This window comes from Anomalospiza imberbis, chromosome 5 (genome assembly GCF_031753505.1).
Source record: "Anomalospiza imberbis isolate Cuckoo-Finch-1a 21T00152 chromosome 5, ASM3175350v1, whole genome shotgun sequence".
NCBI classification, from domain to species: Eukaryota; Metazoa; Chordata; class Aves; order Passeriformes; family Viduidae; genus Anomalospiza; species Anomalospiza imberbis.
This window is the reverse complement of record NC_089685.1, coordinates 52430453-52448662: the sequence shown is the minus strand read 5'-3', so window position 1 is coordinate 52448662 and position 18210 is coordinate 52430453. Positions and strand designations below refer to the sequence as shown.

The 18210-nt window shown below is 45.5% G+C and overlaps 1 protein-coding gene and 1 long non-coding RNA gene across 2 annotated transcripts; one reads left to right on the top strand and one right to left on the bottom strand.

Moving 5' to 3' along the window:
- The first annotated feature begins 1697 nt into the window (after positions 1-1697).
- LOC137474336 (protein mono-ADP-ribosyltransferase PARP12-like) lies at positions 1698-8372 on the top strand. Its single transcript, XM_068190807.1, has 9 exons — positions 1698-2022; positions 2161-2201; positions 3043-3179; positions 3657-3777; positions 4816-4900; positions 5687-5762; positions 6487-6617; positions 7453-7604; positions 8041-8372. The coding sequence occupies exons 3-9, from the start codon at positions 3120-3122 to the stop codon at positions 8319-8321; spliced, it is 906 nt and encodes a 301-aa protein (XP_068046908.1). The 5' UTR covers positions 1698-2022; positions 2161-2201; positions 3043-3119; the 3' UTR covers positions 8322-8372.
- LOC137474341 (uncharacterized) lies at positions 7442-14237 on the bottom strand. Its single transcript, XR_010999311.1, has 2 exons — positions 13603-14237; positions 7442-13148 (listed from the first exon to the last, which is right to left on the bottom strand). It is a non-coding gene; the product is annotated as an uncharacterized lncRNA (long non-coding RNA).
- Positions 14238-18210: the final 3973 nt, after the last annotated feature.

The window sequence follows — 18210 nt, the reverse complement described above, 5'->3', positions numbered from 1 at the left end:
CAGAGAGGAGGATCAGACTTCGAGGTGCAGGAACAGGAGCACCTGGGACAGTGCAGACCCTGAGGGCTGAGCGAGCCTGTCTCACAGTGCTCTGTGCTTGGCACACACAGTTTTGTGTGGCTCAGTGTGGCTCTGCTTGCTGCAAACTCCTCACCTGTGCCATCACTAACCCTGGGGAGAGCGGGGTGAACAATGCACCCACTTCCTGCACTGAGATTTGGGGGGACACTTTGCAAGGCAGTGCCAGCTTTCCAAGAATGATGTTCGACAGAAGCTGCTCCTTATAGAAAGGAGAAAATCCTGAAGGTCCCCAGCCATTGGAAGGCTGAGGGAAATTGGCTCTAGGTAAGAACAATGACAGGAGCCCAGAAGCAGGGATAAACTCTGCTGGGTTGTAGTGATGCTGATTTTGCAGCTGTATCTGCCAAAGCCCTGGGCTGTGCTTGGCAGATGCGCATGCGTCTGTCGCAACAGAAGGAAATGTTACTCAGCCCCACTTCCTTAAGGGTCTGTGGCAGAGAGACACCCCTGGTCCCACGGAGAGGCTGCGAGGGAGCCAGCAAGGTACAGATGTGCTGTGGGCAGTTCACAGGGAGCTCTCACAGGCCAGCTGTGGCTCGCTTTCAAAGGTGTCGCTGCACCCGGGGCACCTTTGCCATGCAGAGCAAGGGTTGAGCAGGCTCACCCAGCCTGGCAAGCACAAGGCTGATGCCCCCAGCTCCCGAGGGTGGTGACTGGGCAGCCCAAGGACAGAACTGTGCCAGGGAAGTGGCACATTCTGTGCTCTGACAGCCTTCCCAGGGTGCAGCTGAGAGGGGAGAGTTGGACACACAGGAAGTTCAGGTTTTCATAGCTTGTGGGCTTGGCTTTAAGGTCTGCTGGAGGGTTACCTGCTTGCACTTTGTCATACTGTAAGATGTGTTTGTATCTTCATTCATTCAGCTTTTTTCTTGTGTAAGGGAAAAGATAGCATGAGGCTGCTTTTTAAGTATACAATTTTCTCTGTATAAAGTTATTCCTGTTGAGACATAAGAAGCAAATGTAGAGTTGCACAAGACCATGTAGTGAGATCTTCAGCAAAATGTGAAGGACACTACCTGTCTTGCTGGCAAAACATTTCTGTCTGCTTTTGAAGTGTTTCACCTCTGTTTATTTCCAGTTGGGGTTAATTGATGAGTGGAGAACCCCAGCATGGAGAGAAATGCTGGAAAATGAAAAGGAAAGTAGGTCACAAGTGGACAGATTTGCAAGCACATGTGATTTGAACAGACTTGGGTGCCCCAGATCTCGGCAGGAGCTGGCCAGGGGTTAGTGGGGGTTATCTGGTGTGGGGATAGAGGGGAGAGAGAATTGGGTGGCAGTGGAAAAAAGCTGCTTGGAATTAACATCCTACCCCACTTCCTTGCTTTCCTTTCCATTTCCCCTCTCCCCACCTCCCTCCTCAAATTCCACCCTTCAAATCTGCAAGCTTCAAGTTCTTCAACCGTGCCAATAGCAGCAGTGTCATGGTGCTGTGCAGAGGGGGGAAAAAGGGACAGCCACGTCCAAAAAATCTCCTGGTAGTGCTGGATCTCTTGAATGCCCTGCAATGGGAGAGAAAAATAGTTTGGAGCATTTTTCTAGGAACAGGCCTGGCTGGTGTTGCTGCGTACACAGGCAGCGCTGGAATGAGGTCTGTCTGCGAAGGAGACCCGGGTTCTTCTTCGCTCTTTGCTCTGGCACTCCGGGGCTGCCACGCCTTTGTTTTGTGGACCTTTGCACTGTAAATGGCTCTATGAGGGAGCTGCTCCTGTAATGATTTCCTCTCATTGGCCTGCTCTGAATACCCTTGATCCCTGCCAAAGTACAAAGGGCGTCAGAGCTGGATACATGCTCATTTCCAGTTTCTGTTTCAATATCGTGTTCAGATTCTTCAGACAGTTCAGAGTAGCTCTGTCACAGACCTTGCAAGCTCAACAGCTGGCAGTTTTTGGCTATGGATATGTGATCCATGATAGGCAATCTTGTAGGGGCAGTAAATTGGTGAGATACATTAAAAAAGTGTTGTCTGGGTCCAAAACTGGGAGATTAAATGGAGGGTGAAGCACAGCAGGAAGCAAAGTAAAATCCCATGAGTTGGAATTATTGGTGGCTACCTGTTTCATTTTCTTCTCTTTGTAGGTGCTGTGTCTAGGATAGAGTGCAGAGCGGAGACTTTGCTGGTAAGTAATGATATCCCCTCCTCCAAGTGAAAGCTGCTTTCTCACTCCCTATCCTCAACAGGACAGCAGGGACAAAATAAGATGGGAAATTTCATGAGCTGAGATAAAGCCAAGGTGAACATTGGGCAAGACAGACTTGACTTGGGGGGTAGTTAATTTATTGCCAATTAAAATAGATTTCAGTTGTGAGAAAAGAAAATTATTCCCCCCTCCATGGATTCCCAGGTTCAACTTCACTCCTTCATTCCTGACTTTTCTACCCTCTCCTACCAAAGCAACGCAGAGGGAAAGGGAAATGGATGTTGTCCTCACTCTGTAAGACTTGCCATCTACTCCTCCATTGTTCTCAAAAATTTCCCCTGCTTCAGCATATTCATTTCCCATGGGCTGCAGTCCTTCAGGATAAACGTGCTGTAGCACGGGTTCTTCTCTGTGGACTGCAGCCTCCCTCGGGCCTGTCCACATGCTGCAGCATGGCCTTCTCCATGGGCTGCGGTGTGGATCTCTGCTCCACAGACCTCCACAGGCACAGCTGTCTCACCATGGCCTTCTCTATGGGCTGCAGGGGAATCTCAGTGTCAAATGTGTTTTTTAGGAAGATACATTTTAGGGAAAATCAGTGGCAGAGGTCAAAGCCAGAGAGGTCAGGATTGTTTCTGTGGTGCTTACCATGCACCATAAACACTAATTCCTCATTTCTGGGGTAAACCTGCACTTCCCAGCTGAAGGGGGTCTCTTTTTTTGAGAAGTGATTAGATTTCTGACCAGACCAGGGATACTGCACAGTTTGACAGCTTTGGAAAAGACCTCTACTTTGATCTGGATTTCTTTCCCAATGCAGGACAGAGCAAGCAGCCAGGTGCCCATCAGCTCTTCTGCACTTGTGTTGTCTCCTGACTCATCTGTCTGCTCCTGAAAATGGAATATATCTGGTGTTGGCTCGATGATTCCAAGCAGTGGATTGAGTATGGGAAAGAGGTGAAATTCATCTGCTGTTCATGCCAAAAGCTTTTGTTAGGCCATCTTTGGAGAGTTCTTTAGAGTGTGTTGTTCTGCAGCTGGTGTGTTCTACACGCACCGCTGGGTGCCCTGCAGTGCTGCTCAAATGCCTGGGTGGAATTGTCTTCTTAATTGTCCCTCAAAGCAGGACTGGAACTCTGTGAAAGCTTTCAAGGGTCTGGCTTGGGAAGCGGGTGCATTTTCCAGAGATGACAAACATCATTTGGCTGGAGCTGACCACACAGGCTGAAGGCTGCTTTGTTGCTGCTGTTAGAAGCAGCTGTGCTCAGTGGGGTACCCCTCCATCTCTGTAGAACAAAGTGCTTGAAGCTGTAGAGACTTACTTCAAAACATCCTCCTGTCATAGGGGCCTGGGGAAACATTGATATTTCCCCACAGTGACACCTAAATCAAAGGTGGTTTCTAACACATATAATTTCCTTGTTCTTTCTGCAGCACCCAGGTCATGTCACTGCCACAGTAACATCTGCATTTCTGGAGAATGAATATCAAGCTGACAAGAATGGTGTTATTTATTTCAGGGCTGGATCTCAGCAGTATAAGTTAGACTTTGCAGGTGAAGTATCTCCTTGTTTTAAGTTCATTACACAGTGCAGCTGGCTTGAACGTTTTCATACCATGTCTGCATCTCTTTGAACAGCTCTTCTTCCTCCTGCAAATTTTCTCCAGTAGAAATTGAGCAGTAGGTAAATTACTCTAAAGTTTTGAGATGCCCCTCTTGAGCTTCAACATTTGGGCATCTATAGTCAAAGAACCATACCTGACAATACTGTCCATTCAGAAGAAGAGTTGAGAGTAAATGCTTCATGGCACCTTGGCTTATACATTTGTGTTTATATACCTGAAAAGGAAGAATGAAAAATCAGGGAGAAAAAAAAAAGGCACTGAAAAGTCAAAAGGTGAAGAAGTGAGCCTATAGGAAACATCTTGCAACCTACTTACAGGGAGAGAAAGCACAGTGCAGCAAACAAAAATTCAGGGCTGGTTGCATAGAGAGAGAAATGGGAAAATTAAAAATGCTTTTCTGTTTCTAATTTATTTACCCGTCTTAAAATTCCTGTTAGCTTTCCAAACTTTGACTGTTTCCTGGCATGAGTAAAGAGTGGTGTTTAAAGGAGGAAACAATGGATAATTAGCTATGTCACCCAGCATGTGCTCTGTGATATTGTTACAGGACCAAGAAGGGAAGGCAGGCTTTGCTTTTAGCACCATGGAGCAGCCCTGTGCTGCCAGGAAAGCCAGGTTTGTGGGCCCCATTGCAATGAAAACTCTTTCCTGCTGTAGGCCTGCCATCTGATGTGGTTTTCTCTGGCCAACAGCCTGGATGTGAATACCAGTGCAGATGCAGTTGGTGCTTGGTTGCCTTCAAGTTTCACAGCCTGTGCTAGCAGGTGGTTGACTTTGCTGATCTCCAAGTAGGAGCAGTGCAAGTGGGAATGAAGTTTGCACTGGGTTGGGTGGGATAGAGAGAGCACCACAATGCAATATTCAGGGCTACCTCCTCCTTTATTTTTACTTAACATGGAAGAGCCTGTCCCTAGACAATGAATTATCTCCCTATTGAGTTACTGTGTTACTGTGTTTTTCTTTCAAGACATGGTCCAAACAAATGTGCTCTTTAAAACTCAAAGAAGTGTTATTCGACTGCCTAAGCAGTCTGAAGATGGACAAGATGGAAGGTAATACACATTCATTGTTTAACAGTGTCTCTAGAGGACAGCACCTTTCTGCTAAGAAGTTCCTCCTACCTGCCTAGAATGCAATTTTATATTTCTTAAATTAATTTTTAGATACCTTTTCCTGACTGGTTTAACAGTACATTTTGCAGAGACAGTATTTGTAAATTATGCAACGCTTCTGTAAAACTCTCTGGAGGGATGCTTGCTGGCAGTCTCTGGCAGCTGTGAAACATCACTAGAGCAGATCTGCCACACAGGGCTGACACAACTGTGCCGGGAAATTTTATTCCTTGATTTATGCCCCAGCACAAATAAATGACTGTGAAGTGATTAGGAGCAAGGAGCTGCCAATCCCAAGAGCTGTGGTGCATGTGGATGTCATCCCTTGGAAAGCTGAGGATAAACTAAAAATCAGAACAGGCAAATCCACTGAAAAGAAGTGAATTAGAGGCACTTACTTGAGATACCTTATCATATGGCTTTTTCTAAAAGAAGTTCAGCTTAACAGAATTTGAACACATCTGCTATAAATGTTATTTGTGCTACTGATTTATTTTAGTAAGAGCTGTCTCTGCTTTAGAAACTCACTAGCAGACAGTGCACAGGAAGCTGAGGGTTCAATTAATGTGTTGGTTCAACCTAAGGTGTGTTCATTCAAAAAGAAAACAAACTAAAGCTCATGAATGGATGCCTGAGGACTGCTTTAGAGCCTGTGATTAGATTCCCCAGAAGGGGGATTTGGTTAGGAGCATCACCAGCTGACTGGCTCCCTTTTCTATTCTGCAGCCAAAACATGACTCTGTCACATCCTGTCTATCCTCCACAGTGGGACCAAACTGCACTACCTGATATCGGGTACAAGGTAGGACTTTCCAGGTCTCCAGTGGGTGGGGAGAGCTCTCTCCTGTGCTGATTTTTCCAAGAGCATAATTCAAGGCAATTGAGATGTTACCAGCTTTTAAATGTGTCTTGTAAAATAAGCAGCTATGATGTGAGACAAGACTGACAGTTTCATATTCAGAATGGACATGCATTTCCTGGGAGGCTCTCTGAGAATGATGTGGTATCATCTCCCCTATGATACCACACAGGGTAAGAAAGGCCATTGCTGCTCATACCTGTCCTTTGCACTCTCCCAAGGCACTTCATCCCCTGATAAATCAGATTAATTGTATCTTAAGGTGATATTTTCTCTGTCAGTTTGGGGCAGGATGTTATTTGCTGTGGTAAAATTGCAGCATAGCCCAGTAGGGAAGGAGCTAGAGTGTCAGATTAAGGTGAAACTTTCACTCTGCTTCAGCCTGAATGCTGCTGTGCATTTCAACTTTAGGTTACTCTGAGCTAAAAATAGTCCAGATGTGGAGGTGCATCCTCAAAAGGAAGCTCATGTGGGGTTGCACTGGTTTCCCTCAGCCAGTACCTGTGCTTCCACATGGGGAGTGATGGTTAATAGGAAAAACTGAAGAAGCTTGTGGTTTTTGTGGTAGGGCTTTTCAGCAGATGTGAGAAGGTTGATGAGTCCTTTGAAAGAACTGGGAGTTGTTACTCTCAGTAATACCTTATTTTTAGTGCTTTAAAATTTTCAGTTGATACAGCTCAGCAATGATTCCCAAGAATATACAAAAATCAAGAGGCTGTTTGAGAAGACAATGAAAAATTGCTGCATCAACCAACTGCAGAGGATTCAGAATCCAACACTTTGGGACATTTTTCAGTGGTTTGTATCTATTTTATTTCATTATCCTTACTGTATGAGAAGACTGGTATTTCCCGATCTGTTGTCCTCCATAGTCTACATTTGGAGCTGCCAAATTCAGCAGTCCAGCAGAGGTGAGGCTGCCACATATCTCTCTGCCCAGGTCTGGATGGTGGCTCAGGCTTATGACTGCCCCAAAACCTGGCTCCCTGAGGCTGAGGCATTCCTGGGGCAGTCCTGGAAAAGGACTGGGGCTCCTCTCTCTGTGACTGAGTTGTGGGCATCTGTCCTTTGCATCTATGTTCTTTTGTGTGTGTAGAAATGAGCCTTTTATCCCTAGCAAGATATGTGTGTGATTCTTGCTAATGTTATTCAAAAAGTAAATTCCTTTCCTTCCTCATAACTGAGCTTTGGTGTTTCAGGTTTATTCTTTTGGTTTTAGCCTCTTCCACATAGGAGTCAGGAAAAAAAATTCTTCACTGTGGCTTCATACAGCTCAGTTTTATAATCATATTTATGTACTCAGGATTTATATAACATGGGAACTGACCAATTCCTAGTCAAGAGATGTTTGTCTCTTTACTCTCTCATGTGGTATGAAGTTGTGGGTGACATAGTTCATAGTGCTGCTGAGAACTTTTTGTTTTGCTGGCAGGAGCCAGCTGTGCAGCAGGGTACCAGTAGAAGTGCAAAGTAGGCAATAACCCCACTGAGAGTGGTTTGTGTCACTGTTCCTCTGTGACCCAGAAGTAGGAGTTGAGTTGGGAAATTTTCCTTGTTTGAACCAGGAAAACAGGTAGTTTTTTTTTTTTTCTTTTTTTTCTTTTTTTTTTTTTGTTGTTGCTGTTGTCTCTAGGCAAAAAGAAAAGATGAAGAAGCTGCATCAATTGAAAGGGGTGAACGAGAGGCTCCTGTTCCATGGCACCAATCCATCCCATGTGTCTGCCATCTGTGAACAGAACTTTGACTGGAGACTCTGTGGAACTCACGGGACAATGTATGGAAAAGGTACAAGTGCAGAAGGGTGTAGGGGCTGTAGCAAGCAGGGACTGCAGATGCCAGCCAGGCTGGGGAATGTGGGCAGGAAGTGACTGATGGTTCCTGACCCATGTACTCCTGCCTTTAGGGCACTCTCACCTGTGTACATCTGCATTACTTTAGGTAGCACCCACAGCAGCAATCCTTTTCCAAGAATGGCTATAAACACCTATCTTTGCCTCAGGTACCTGCTCTTGGACAGGTGGGACTGGCAGGCTGATGGTGAAATGGACTGGAGTTTGTCAGTACTTTACAATAAGCCAATGTGGGAACACCTGGCAAGAATGTTCCCACACACTGTAGGGCTAGCTGGAGTTGTTGGATTGCTGGCTGCCAAGGTGCTGTTAGCACGTGTTTGTCCCTTGGCTGGTGTATTGTCTGACCTGTGGCTTTTTCTGCTCCCCAGGAAGCTACTTTGCCAGAGATGCCAGCTATTCCCATGAGTTCTGTTCCTCTCTCGGTGGGCGCTACAGCATGTTCGTAGCTCAGGTTCTCATTGGGGACTTTGTGCGGGGGAACCCTGAGTACTGCCGCCCTCCACCCAGAGACAAAAATTCAAACAGACTTTATGACAGCTGCGTGGATGACCCGACAGACCCTTCCATCTTCGTCATCTTTGAGAAGCAACAAATTTACCCTGCCTATATTTTGGAGTACAGCCTTGAGACCAGCTGTGTGGTCCTGTAATGAATGGTGGAATGTCTTTTGAATTTGTACTGAATAAATTACTCTTCAGTACATTTCTTTTAAAATGTTTGTTCAATTTTAGTTGTAGCTTTAGAACACTTTGTAATGCAGTGAACCAATATCAATCCCCTGATTGTTTTGGGGGCATAGTTTTTTATTAGGAGCTATTCTTTTCCCAGAAGCAGTGCCAAACTTTAGTATTCACCAAAAGTCTAGCCTGGAATGGGGATGTACCTGCCTTGCATACCACAATGCAGTGACACCTGCCGAGTTAAAATGACCTTGATCCACTGATATGGTCACCTCGGGTTGATTCCTGCCTGTGATGGTGCTGATATGCCAAAGGGAGACTGGGCAGGGAATGTGGAAGAAGGAAAAGTGAAAGTACCTACATCATGGTGCTCAAGAGAGGAATCATGGTGTGTCTTTGAAGTAAATGGCAGGAAGCTCCTGCATCCTGAAGTCTTTGTAATTAATGTGGGCAAAGAACTTTGCTTTGATTCCTGGTCACATTGCTGACATTTCTTCTTACCTTGTTCTGCTGTGTCAAGCCTGCATGTCTCTGTGACACCCTGTCCTTCCTCTCTTCCCACTGGATTTAGGTCAAGAAAAGCAGGGATACGGCAGCTGCTGAAGTTAGATCCCCACCATGCCATGACACCAGCAGTGAGGAAGTCCATGGTGGGCTGAATGGTGGCATACAGCAGTGTCCCACCAGGGCTGTGGAGCCAGCTCCTGCAGCAGGGAGCAGTGAGACACAGGGGCTTTGTGAGAGCTGGCTGCTGGCATGGCCACCTCCTTGCCACCCTGCAGGCTGGCACTAGTGGTGGCTGTTTTGGATTACCCTGCTGCTGCCTGGCACTTCTGATGACAGAGAAGTGCCCCACTGATGTGTGCTCCAGCTAGGATGGATGGTGGGGAAAGCTTGAATTGTGGTCATAGTACTTGAAACTTGGTGCATAAAGGGATAACAGTTGGGATGAGTGATAGCATGGAAACAAAAATGAACGGTTTATTTTCAAACAGTGGTGATGTGTAAGTTGTAATTCTGCAGAGGAGTCACAAGCGGCTCACTTGTGTGTGCCATAGCTAGGAGGAACCAAGAGCAGGGCTGTGTATAGAATCCCATCAGCTTTCCTACAGCTGCTATCTTCAGGCACAATCAGTGCCTTTAGAGAATTTTGAAAGATGGGTGACTGCAGTAAGTGCCTAAGCTGCACTAATTCATGCACTTCCGTGTCTCTCTGCATTTGCAGAAGCCTAAAGATTGTTCTTGTGCAAATTAGTGATCTGGTCTTGTCAGTCAGGTGAGCAGAGAATGTTCCGCACAGTCGGGAAGTGAAAATGAAAGTCACTTAAAGTGACTTAAAGTGGATGGGAAGGGACTGAACAGTGACCATTTTCAGCTGTCACCCTGCATTGGTCCTTGCAACATTCCATAGATTTCCTCCATGGCTTCATCAGCTTAAGGGGGCTTGAATGTGCAGCCTTTGGGCAGGACAGGGGCTGGGAGATGGAGGGCTTGGGAAGAGTTTTGCTATTATACAAAAAACTCTGTGGAATGATGCCCATGTATAAATCATCTTCCCCCATTATTCTCCTCCATGACAGAAGAAACCACCCATCATGTGGGAGAAAGTTATTTCTAGCAAGGTGGGCTTCAAAGTATGATTGCCAAATTCATCAGAGGCGGGAGAAGATAAGGAAGATGCTGCTGAGAAGCAGGCTAGCCACAGGAAAAGGGGGGGCTGTTGATCTGAAAAAGAGGAAACCAGGCAGAGAACAGAGGACAGGTGTAAACATGCACAGTTTGGAAGAAAAATAAGATTTTCCAGTAAGTCAGAACTATTTCTGACTACAGGGAGAGTTTCTCACAGCTTCCAGCTGCCTCTAGAATTAAGTGCTGTGTGTTATATCGAGAAGATCAGGCAGGATCTGGTGTGAGCAGCTGTAGCAGTGTGCAGTGGCGTGGCACTGCTGTGGGCTCTGCAGGTGCTGGAGTACCAGATCTGACATGGAAGTTCTCCTTGAGGAGCCCATGCTCTTTCAGGGTCACCCTCTGCAGCTCTCCCTTTGTGCTACTGCCCAAAGGAGCACTCCTGCCTCCAGCTGGGTGCTGCTGCTGTTTCCCCCATGCCACTGCTGGATGGGGGGGGGGAGAAGATACAGGGAATTCACCTGCTTGAAAACTGACCTAGCCAAAACCCCCACAAAACCCAAACCCGAAATACGGTGTTCAGCATGAGCGATTTCCAGTTCTGCTTGTGTCGACACCAACAGAGAGCTGAGCAGGCTGCAGCATGATTTTTAACTGGCATAAGATGATCCTGAACCTCCAGCCCAAGCAGATCTGGGAATCTAGAGCTAAAAGACTCGAGAATATTTCAGCCAGTGAGGCACTGGGAGCAGAAGCTGCTAGTAAAAGTGAAAAGCAACTTAATCTACAAATACTTCTTCATGGGACTTTTGCTCAGGATCATAAATTTGCTAAATCTTCTTCCCAACCTGAACCTCTGGCTGCCTCTGGAGTACCTGGGTGCCTTCAAAGTACTAAGCAGAAAGCATTCCTCAGCACCCTTTTAGATGAGAAATGCTTGCAAACCATCAGCAACATGTCCTCTAGTTGGCAGGCGCCAAGCATGGATCTATTGGCTTTTCATTCACTTTCTTTTTCCCCCTGAAAAAAATTAAAATCTGTTGAGAAAGGGTTAAATTGTTTCTGACTCATGCATGTGATCGACAGTTTCACAGTCACCAAGATGGCGATGGGACACGTCTGGCCTGAGGAACACTGATTTGTGAGGGGTTTGCTTCTTCCTACATCAGCCAGACTGACACAGGATGGGCAGTGCTGCACTGGGCTTGTTCTGCAGCAACAGCCTCTCTTTGTTGTCTCCTGGACAGGCTGCTGTGGGCATCAGCAGCTTCTCCAATAATTTCTTTAGCAATTACTTTTCAGGAACCAGCAACTATTCATAAGGATCAATGGATGCATTTTATACTCATAAAAATAATGTATTTTTTCTATGTGTTCAAATGTACTGTCTTTGCCTGCAAGGACGTTAGCTCAAGCGATCTCTTCATCATAATGTATTTCTAATTGATTTTATTGTGATTCTCTTAGGGCTTCGCAGCATGCTTAGCTTTAACACAGTTGGTTACATATTCATGCAACTGCTGTAGGCTTTCTATTAAATAACACCTCAGCAAGTTTTCAGGCTTTCTTTTCATTTACTGGTGCCGAGTTTGACTTCTCAGTATTTTTAAGAAACCTTTTAACAATTTTGACAGAATTTATTACAGGATGATTAAACTGCAGAAACCTAATGCTTGATTGAATGTGCTGAATGACATATTATTTTCCAAAACATTCAAACTGTTAAAAATCAATCTGAGCCCCATAACCTGGCATGACCACTGTACGGGTGCCAGGTGAAGAAAACACAGATATTGTTCTTGGCATGACATGCTCAACAATTGCATTATTTAACAAGGCTGTTTCTAGATTGAGGGAATAATGGACCCAGATCAGTGTGGTAATGATGGGGGCTGAGGGTTTGGGGAAGGGCAAGAGTCTTTAGTTAGGGGCCTGTAGGAGACAGATCTCAGGCAACAGCTTTTTCTGGTTGTTCCTGTTCTTTTTCAGTGCCTGTTGTCTGGCATGTTGAGTTGTAGGCATGATTTCCCAGAGCAACTCAAACTGTCTTTACAAGGTTGCTTTTACATCTAGCTTACAAATAGGAGCAATAGGGAAGGCTGACCTGGTTCTTATCCATCTGTTCTTAATAAGCTTAGATTTCCCTTCCAGATGGTTTCCAGCGATGTCAGAGGGCCCATTAATTGGTGTGCTAGTGTTCAACTTAGAAATGCTTGGGAAATGTCTACACGTGATATCCCCACCACTGGAGGAAGCTTCGTCTTTACTCACTCCCAAGAAGAACTTTTATTTCAGTGTGTGCTCTGTAAATAATTTTTCTTGGTCTGTATCTTCAGCTTTGGTCTCCTTAACTGTATTTTATTTTCAATATCATTTTCCATTTACTAACTCCAAAGGAGGTGTTGGAAGTCACATTGGTCTCTGCTTAAACAATTTGTTCATTCTTGTTCCTTGCAGGCTCTTTCTGACTGCATTTTGCAGACAGACCCTTGCAACTTCCAGTTTGCGTTCCTGTTAAAAATTCCTGCAGGTTTATGGGGCTTTTTTACTATGTTCTGTAGCATCCATCTCTAGCTGTGATCCATTCTGCTGTCCTGAAAGCCAGCTGACCTTTGTTTTGTCTCTCAGCTCAAGCGAGTTCTTCTAAGAGTCTTTTCACATCCTTTTTCCTCTTTGATACTTATACAATATGACCTCATTTTAGCAGTGACACAACCTCTGCCTTCACATAACTTATTTGACTGAAGGTCCTCACATCAATCCTAATGTCTTTTAAAAATCCCCTTTTATTTGTTTGTTTGTTTTGTGGTTTTTTTTGTTTTTTTTTTTGGTTAGTTGGTTTGGTTGGGTTTTTTTCACTGAGCAAGTCAAATTCTTTACTAACAGAGTGTCTTCTGTACATTTCCTTAGTCAGAAATATGGTTTGTTTCACTGTAGGCTACTAACTAAACCTAAACTTTGAGACTGTGCTATCAAAATACAATTTTCCTATCAGGATCTTCTCCACCTGCTGCTATGCCTGAACAGTCTGAGTAACTCAATGACATGTCCTGATCACTGCCTTTTCTTTTCCTTCTCAGACTGACCTTTGGATTGTTTTTCTCCTCTTCCCCTCAACTTTCAGTTCTACTTGTTCCTGTTAACGTGTGGCATCTAGGCAGTTTCCTGAGCTGAAACATAATTAATGACACTCATAAGTAAAAAAGCTGCATTACATAACTGGGAAGACAACTTGCAGGACTCTTCTCTATCTAAATGCCATCAACCAAAGATTAACATAATCCTCTAATGACTGTTAATTCAAGATGATTGTGAAAGTTGTTGTTCATCAAGAGAAGCAGCTCTTTGCAGTGGCATGAGCTACATGGGCTGGATAGCCAGGTGATCTATTCCCACACTTGTGGAGGTTTTATTAGGGAACTTATAAATAAAAACTTGCCTTTTTATTAGGCAAATTCAGAAGTATTGACTTCTACAGGTAAAGCATAGATAACAACTAAATAATTGTATTGTTAACCAACCAAGATCAGGTGTCTGCTCAGTGCCTGTTATGTGGGCTGGCACACTCAGAGGGCAGAAAATGGCATGCCTGGGTTTGAGCACAGGCAAAAAGAAAATCCAAACCTTTTAGGACTTGTTTTCTTCCCTGAGGATTTGGAGGCTGGACAGAGTTTGGGTTTCCATCTCAAGACTACTGTTAAGCAAACTGCTAGAAGCTGATAATCTTTTTCTTCTCCCTCCCTATCTGTGTGCTCACTGCTTGTCTTGTGCCTTGCCTCAGAGTCTCCCCACATGCATTTTGATCTATTCTGCAGCATCTCATAATTTCACTTATATCACTCATGAGAGGACCGTCAGAGGCTGAGACCTGAATGTTGTTTATTTTCTTAACCAAACCAGAGCTTTCCAACATTTAATTATTTTTTAAAATATGTTGTGTGTGCATCTATGAGGAGAGTGCTCTTTCCTTTTGCAAATCCTAACTTAAAGCAGAAAACAGTGCCAGAAAGCTCTCCTATGTGCTGATTATTGGATCATTTGGAGACCATTTTGAGAGCTGTGGTGATGTTCTCTAATCCTGTCTGGAAGGGCTGAGGAGAAGGCAGCAAGCAGCACAGATTGCAGAGATGGATGGGACCTTGGGACCCCACCAGTCCACAACCATGTGTGCTGTGATGAGGAGGGAGCAGTGTCCAGGAAACGACTTCTGATGGGAGGTGGGGTTCAGCTGGAATGTACTGGGAAACTCCAAGTTGTAGGTAATTACACCTGGTTAGCAAATAAAATGCTGTTCTGCAGGTCCTTAAGCCAATTTTTTTTCCTGATGGATAATTCCTTTTTTTTTTTCTTTTTTTTTTCCCCCAAGGTCTCCAAACCATTGAGCTCCTGCTTTAACCTCTACACAGTCAGAGAAGGCAATTCAGGCTGACCAGTCTGGCACTCTCCAGTTTCAAGCAGATTATTGGAAGTATGAGATCAACTTCAAAGGTGAAGTATCTGTTTGCTTGATCTCTAATGCAGTGGGATGTGACTGGCGCTGCAATGCAGCATGTCCTGCACGGGCAAGGCTTGCAGGCCAGGACACAAGAGGTGTGAAAAGCTCTTCACTGATTTTAAGCAGTCAGTACTACAGTAGAATGGAGGGGAGTATGGAAAGAAGGGGATTCTCTGCTAAGCAGGCACAAGGATAAGTGCAGATGTTGGTGCAGGGAAGGATAAGCCCAAGCAGAGGGAGATGTACAGGATGGGAGCTGAGGGTGGTTTTGGGAAGCCCCTGAACACGGCTGCAGGACTGACTGTGCCGGGTCGCTTGATCTTTTGGTCTGGATATCTCCAAGAAGCAATGTGCTCCTTGAAAAAGGGCAAAACAAGGTGACGATCTGTTCTTCGGCTGTCAGACAGGTCTTGATGTGCATGTTCAGAGTCATGGCGATTGACACTGAGAGTGGAGATGGCACACGATAGAAGGACAAGACGAACCAAGCGTTCCCCAAAAAGGTGAGCTGAACTTCCTTGGGTGTAGAAGGGAGTCCCTGGAGCGCTGTCGGAGCCGCCAGCCCCTGCCAGAGCCTTGTCCCTGTCCCTAGGTGGCGGCGCCAGCCTAGGCCGGAGCTGCGGCCGGGCGGGCAGCGCGGAGGAGCCGGCCCGGCCCCGGCGCCCTGCGGCAGGGGCGGCTGAGGGCGAGCGGGGCGGCACCGCGCTCGCCCGTGGCGAGCTGAGAGCAGCGCAGGATTTTCGGGGTCCCGTCCCTCATGGGCATCTGCACCGCAGTCAGGTCAGTGCCCCGTCCCCAGAAAGTCCCGGCTGAATCGCGGCTGCAGAGCACGAGGTGCGGATTCGTGCGGAGTGGGGCCCGCAGCGGGCAGGGCTGCGGGAGGATCTGTGAGGCAGGGCGTGCTGCAGAGCACGCCGCAGGGCCGCAGGGTTACTGCCAGTGCTTTCGGCAGCGCTAGAACATCATCTGCCTCTTTCATTGCCCGTGTCCATCCTTCTGCACTATCTGCCCATCACCGGTGCCTGCTCCGTGGGCAGGATGGAAAGCTGCCCGATGGTGCTGGATGAGCACAATCCCTGGGTTGAATACAGAGAGCAAGTGAACACCTCCCTCTCACGCCCAGCTCCCAATGCCAATCACTCCCTTCCTGCTCTTCTTACCCGACAGTGTAGGAAAGACTGTACCATATCAGGACAAGAGGTGTACCAGAGCCTGTCCCTATCACTGGATGATAGAGGTGCCCAAACAAAATTAGGAGCTCAAGGCAGACTTGTAGCGATACTTGTCCAAACTGCTCTGCCTGCCTGCAGCAAATTTTGGCTTGGAGATCTCCTGCCCCAGAGTTGGTATCTATATATGTAATAACCCCGGATGTGTTTTTATTTCAGTAATTATTCCATCACTTTTAAAATCTGTATATAATTTTACCTTCTGCAACATCTTGTAGCAAATATTCCCACAGCTGAACGAGATATTGCTTGAGGGAGGCTCTCCTTTGCCTTTCTTTGAACTTAGCACCTGCTAGCTTTGTTTAATAAAAGGGGTGCAGATATTGTCCCAGTGCTTTCTTCGTCACATCACACATTTTTGCATTTTTTTCTGATTTTCCTCAATGCTCCCAGGAAACACAGCTCTGAAAACAGGCTGCCTTTAGAGACGGCTTGGGGATTTGTTGAAAACGCATTTTAATTTGAAAGTTCTGGTGTGTGAGAAGAGCTCACTTTCTGCATACTTCTGCTGAAAAACAAATCCCAGAAAATCACCTTCTTTCCCCATCAAAACTATCAAACCAGGAGCCATCACCATCTATAAGCTCACTTGGAAATAGCTCCAGAGCCTGGATTTGCACTTTCTTCTTCTGGGGAGTCTCTATTCAACCTGTAATGTCTCAGAGGAGGGTGAAGAGCATCAGGGAGCAAGGAGCGTGGCACTGCAGGGGTGAAGGGAGGTGACATGCACAAGTAATCAGATGGCACTGCAACCACCAGCAGTCCTTGTTTGGGGAACACAGAGAGAAGAGATGGACATGAGAGAGATCCTCCAACCTGCTTTAAACTGAAAGAGGGTAAGCTTAAATTAAATGTTAGGAAGAGATTCTTTACTTTGAGGGTGGGGAGGCACTGGCGCAGGTTGCTCAGAGAAACTGTGGATGTCCCATCCCTGGAAGGGTTCAAGGTCAGATTGAACAGAGCTTTGAGCAGTCTGTGGAAGGTATTTCTGCTCATGGCAGGAGGACTGGAACTAGATCTTTATGGTCTCTTCCAACCCAAACTATTCTAAAATAGTTTCTAAAATTCTATTCTATCCTAAATATTTCTAAAATTCCATGAAACACATCAGGGGAACCCTGATACAGTTCAGAGACAAGCCCATGATCTGACTGGTTTAAATATGTCACTGGCTTCTCCCTGTAACTTGTATAGATGCTAAATCCAACCTGTCTGTGACACTTTTGTGGCTCAAAGACAATTGCTTACAAATATATCTCTCCTTTGTCCAGAACAAGGTGCTGCCCCTATAACTTCTGCAGATGTAGTGCCACGGTTTCAGATTCCTCTGCACACTTTTGAATTTCAAGTGGATTCACAGAAATATAAGAGAGACTTCAAAGGTAAAAAAATCTGTGTACTTACCTGTTGACATACTTATGGGAGAACTAACTGTCATGCAGCTTTTCTTCCAAAATGCCATTGAAAATCTGGTTTTTGCTTGAATGTGAAAGCAATGAGGGAACATTTCATGGAGTACAGGCAGCATCTATTAACACTGGAAGAAGGGAAGGGGAAGGCAGTGAAACATAAAGAAAATGGAAGAAGTTTTTGTGAACTAATCAAAACTGGTGGCTTTAGTCTTAAGTAGAGACTTTTTAAAGTAACGTCTCTGTCTCCTTGACATTATGACATGCTGAGCTAAGATTGTAATATGGGAGCCTTCCTTATATGTTTGTAATTAGGAAATAAAGGGCTGAAATAAGGATTCAAGTATGTTGAAGAGAATGAAACTGGATCGTTCAAGATGGGTATGGTGTCCCTCTTGTGAACACACATTGTGGGTGGTTGTTCTGTGCATTGTAATTTGACTTTCTATATGAATTCTTTTTATCCTAGTGCACAGTGAGCATGACATGCTGATGACTCTGCTTTTCCTTGGGTGTTACTGTACTAGGCAGTTAGGCATTTTTCAAGCAGAAACCTCCTTCACTCCACTCCCCAAACTGCTGTGACCATTGCCTCCAGGGAGAGGAACAGGGAAGGAAAAAAGTCAGGGGCATAGTAGCTTAAGCCAATTATGAACTGTATTTGAGTTTCTCTGGTACATACACATCCTGTGCAGAGCTTAAAAAGAAGTTGTGTCCAATGATGGTCACTCATGATATGTTTGGAAGAGGCTGCAAGCTGTGGAAGGCAGCCTCGATTAAAACATTAAAAAGTGTGCATGTCATTGTCTAAAGGAGCTGGTGTGCATTGCCCTATAGTATCTTCCAAAACAAATCCAAGGGAGCAAGAGGTAGGTAGGATGTCTCCTCCTCAGGTCTGGGGCTGGAAGAAGCACATGGCTTCTCTGGTGGCCTTGTTCAGCAGCTGGAAATAAAGAGAAGTTCATTCAAGGCAAATGAGCTGTAAGCAGACCAGGGAATCAATGCTCAGACAGTGACCAAGCACTACCTCAGCAGCTCCTTCTGGCTTTTATCTTCTCATAGCTCTGCTCCATCACTGTGCTCCTGTGAGTGAGAATGT

What these genes read in the sequence shown, in the direction of transcription:
- LOC137474336 (XM_068190807.1), top strand. Translation starts at nt 3,120, where the DNA reads ATGGAATATATCTGGTGTTGGCTCGATGATTCCAAGCAGTGGATTGAG. An exon ending in GTATAAGTTAGACTTTGCAG is followed by an intron (nt 3,778 to 4,815) that starts GTGAAGTATCTC and finishes TTTTCTTTCAAG; the next exon opens with ACATGGTCCAAACAAATGTG. An exon ending in GAAGATGGACAAGATGGAAG is followed by an intron (nt 4,901 to 5,686) that starts GTAATACACATT and finishes TCTATTCTGCAG; the next exon opens with CCAAAACATGACTCTGTCAC.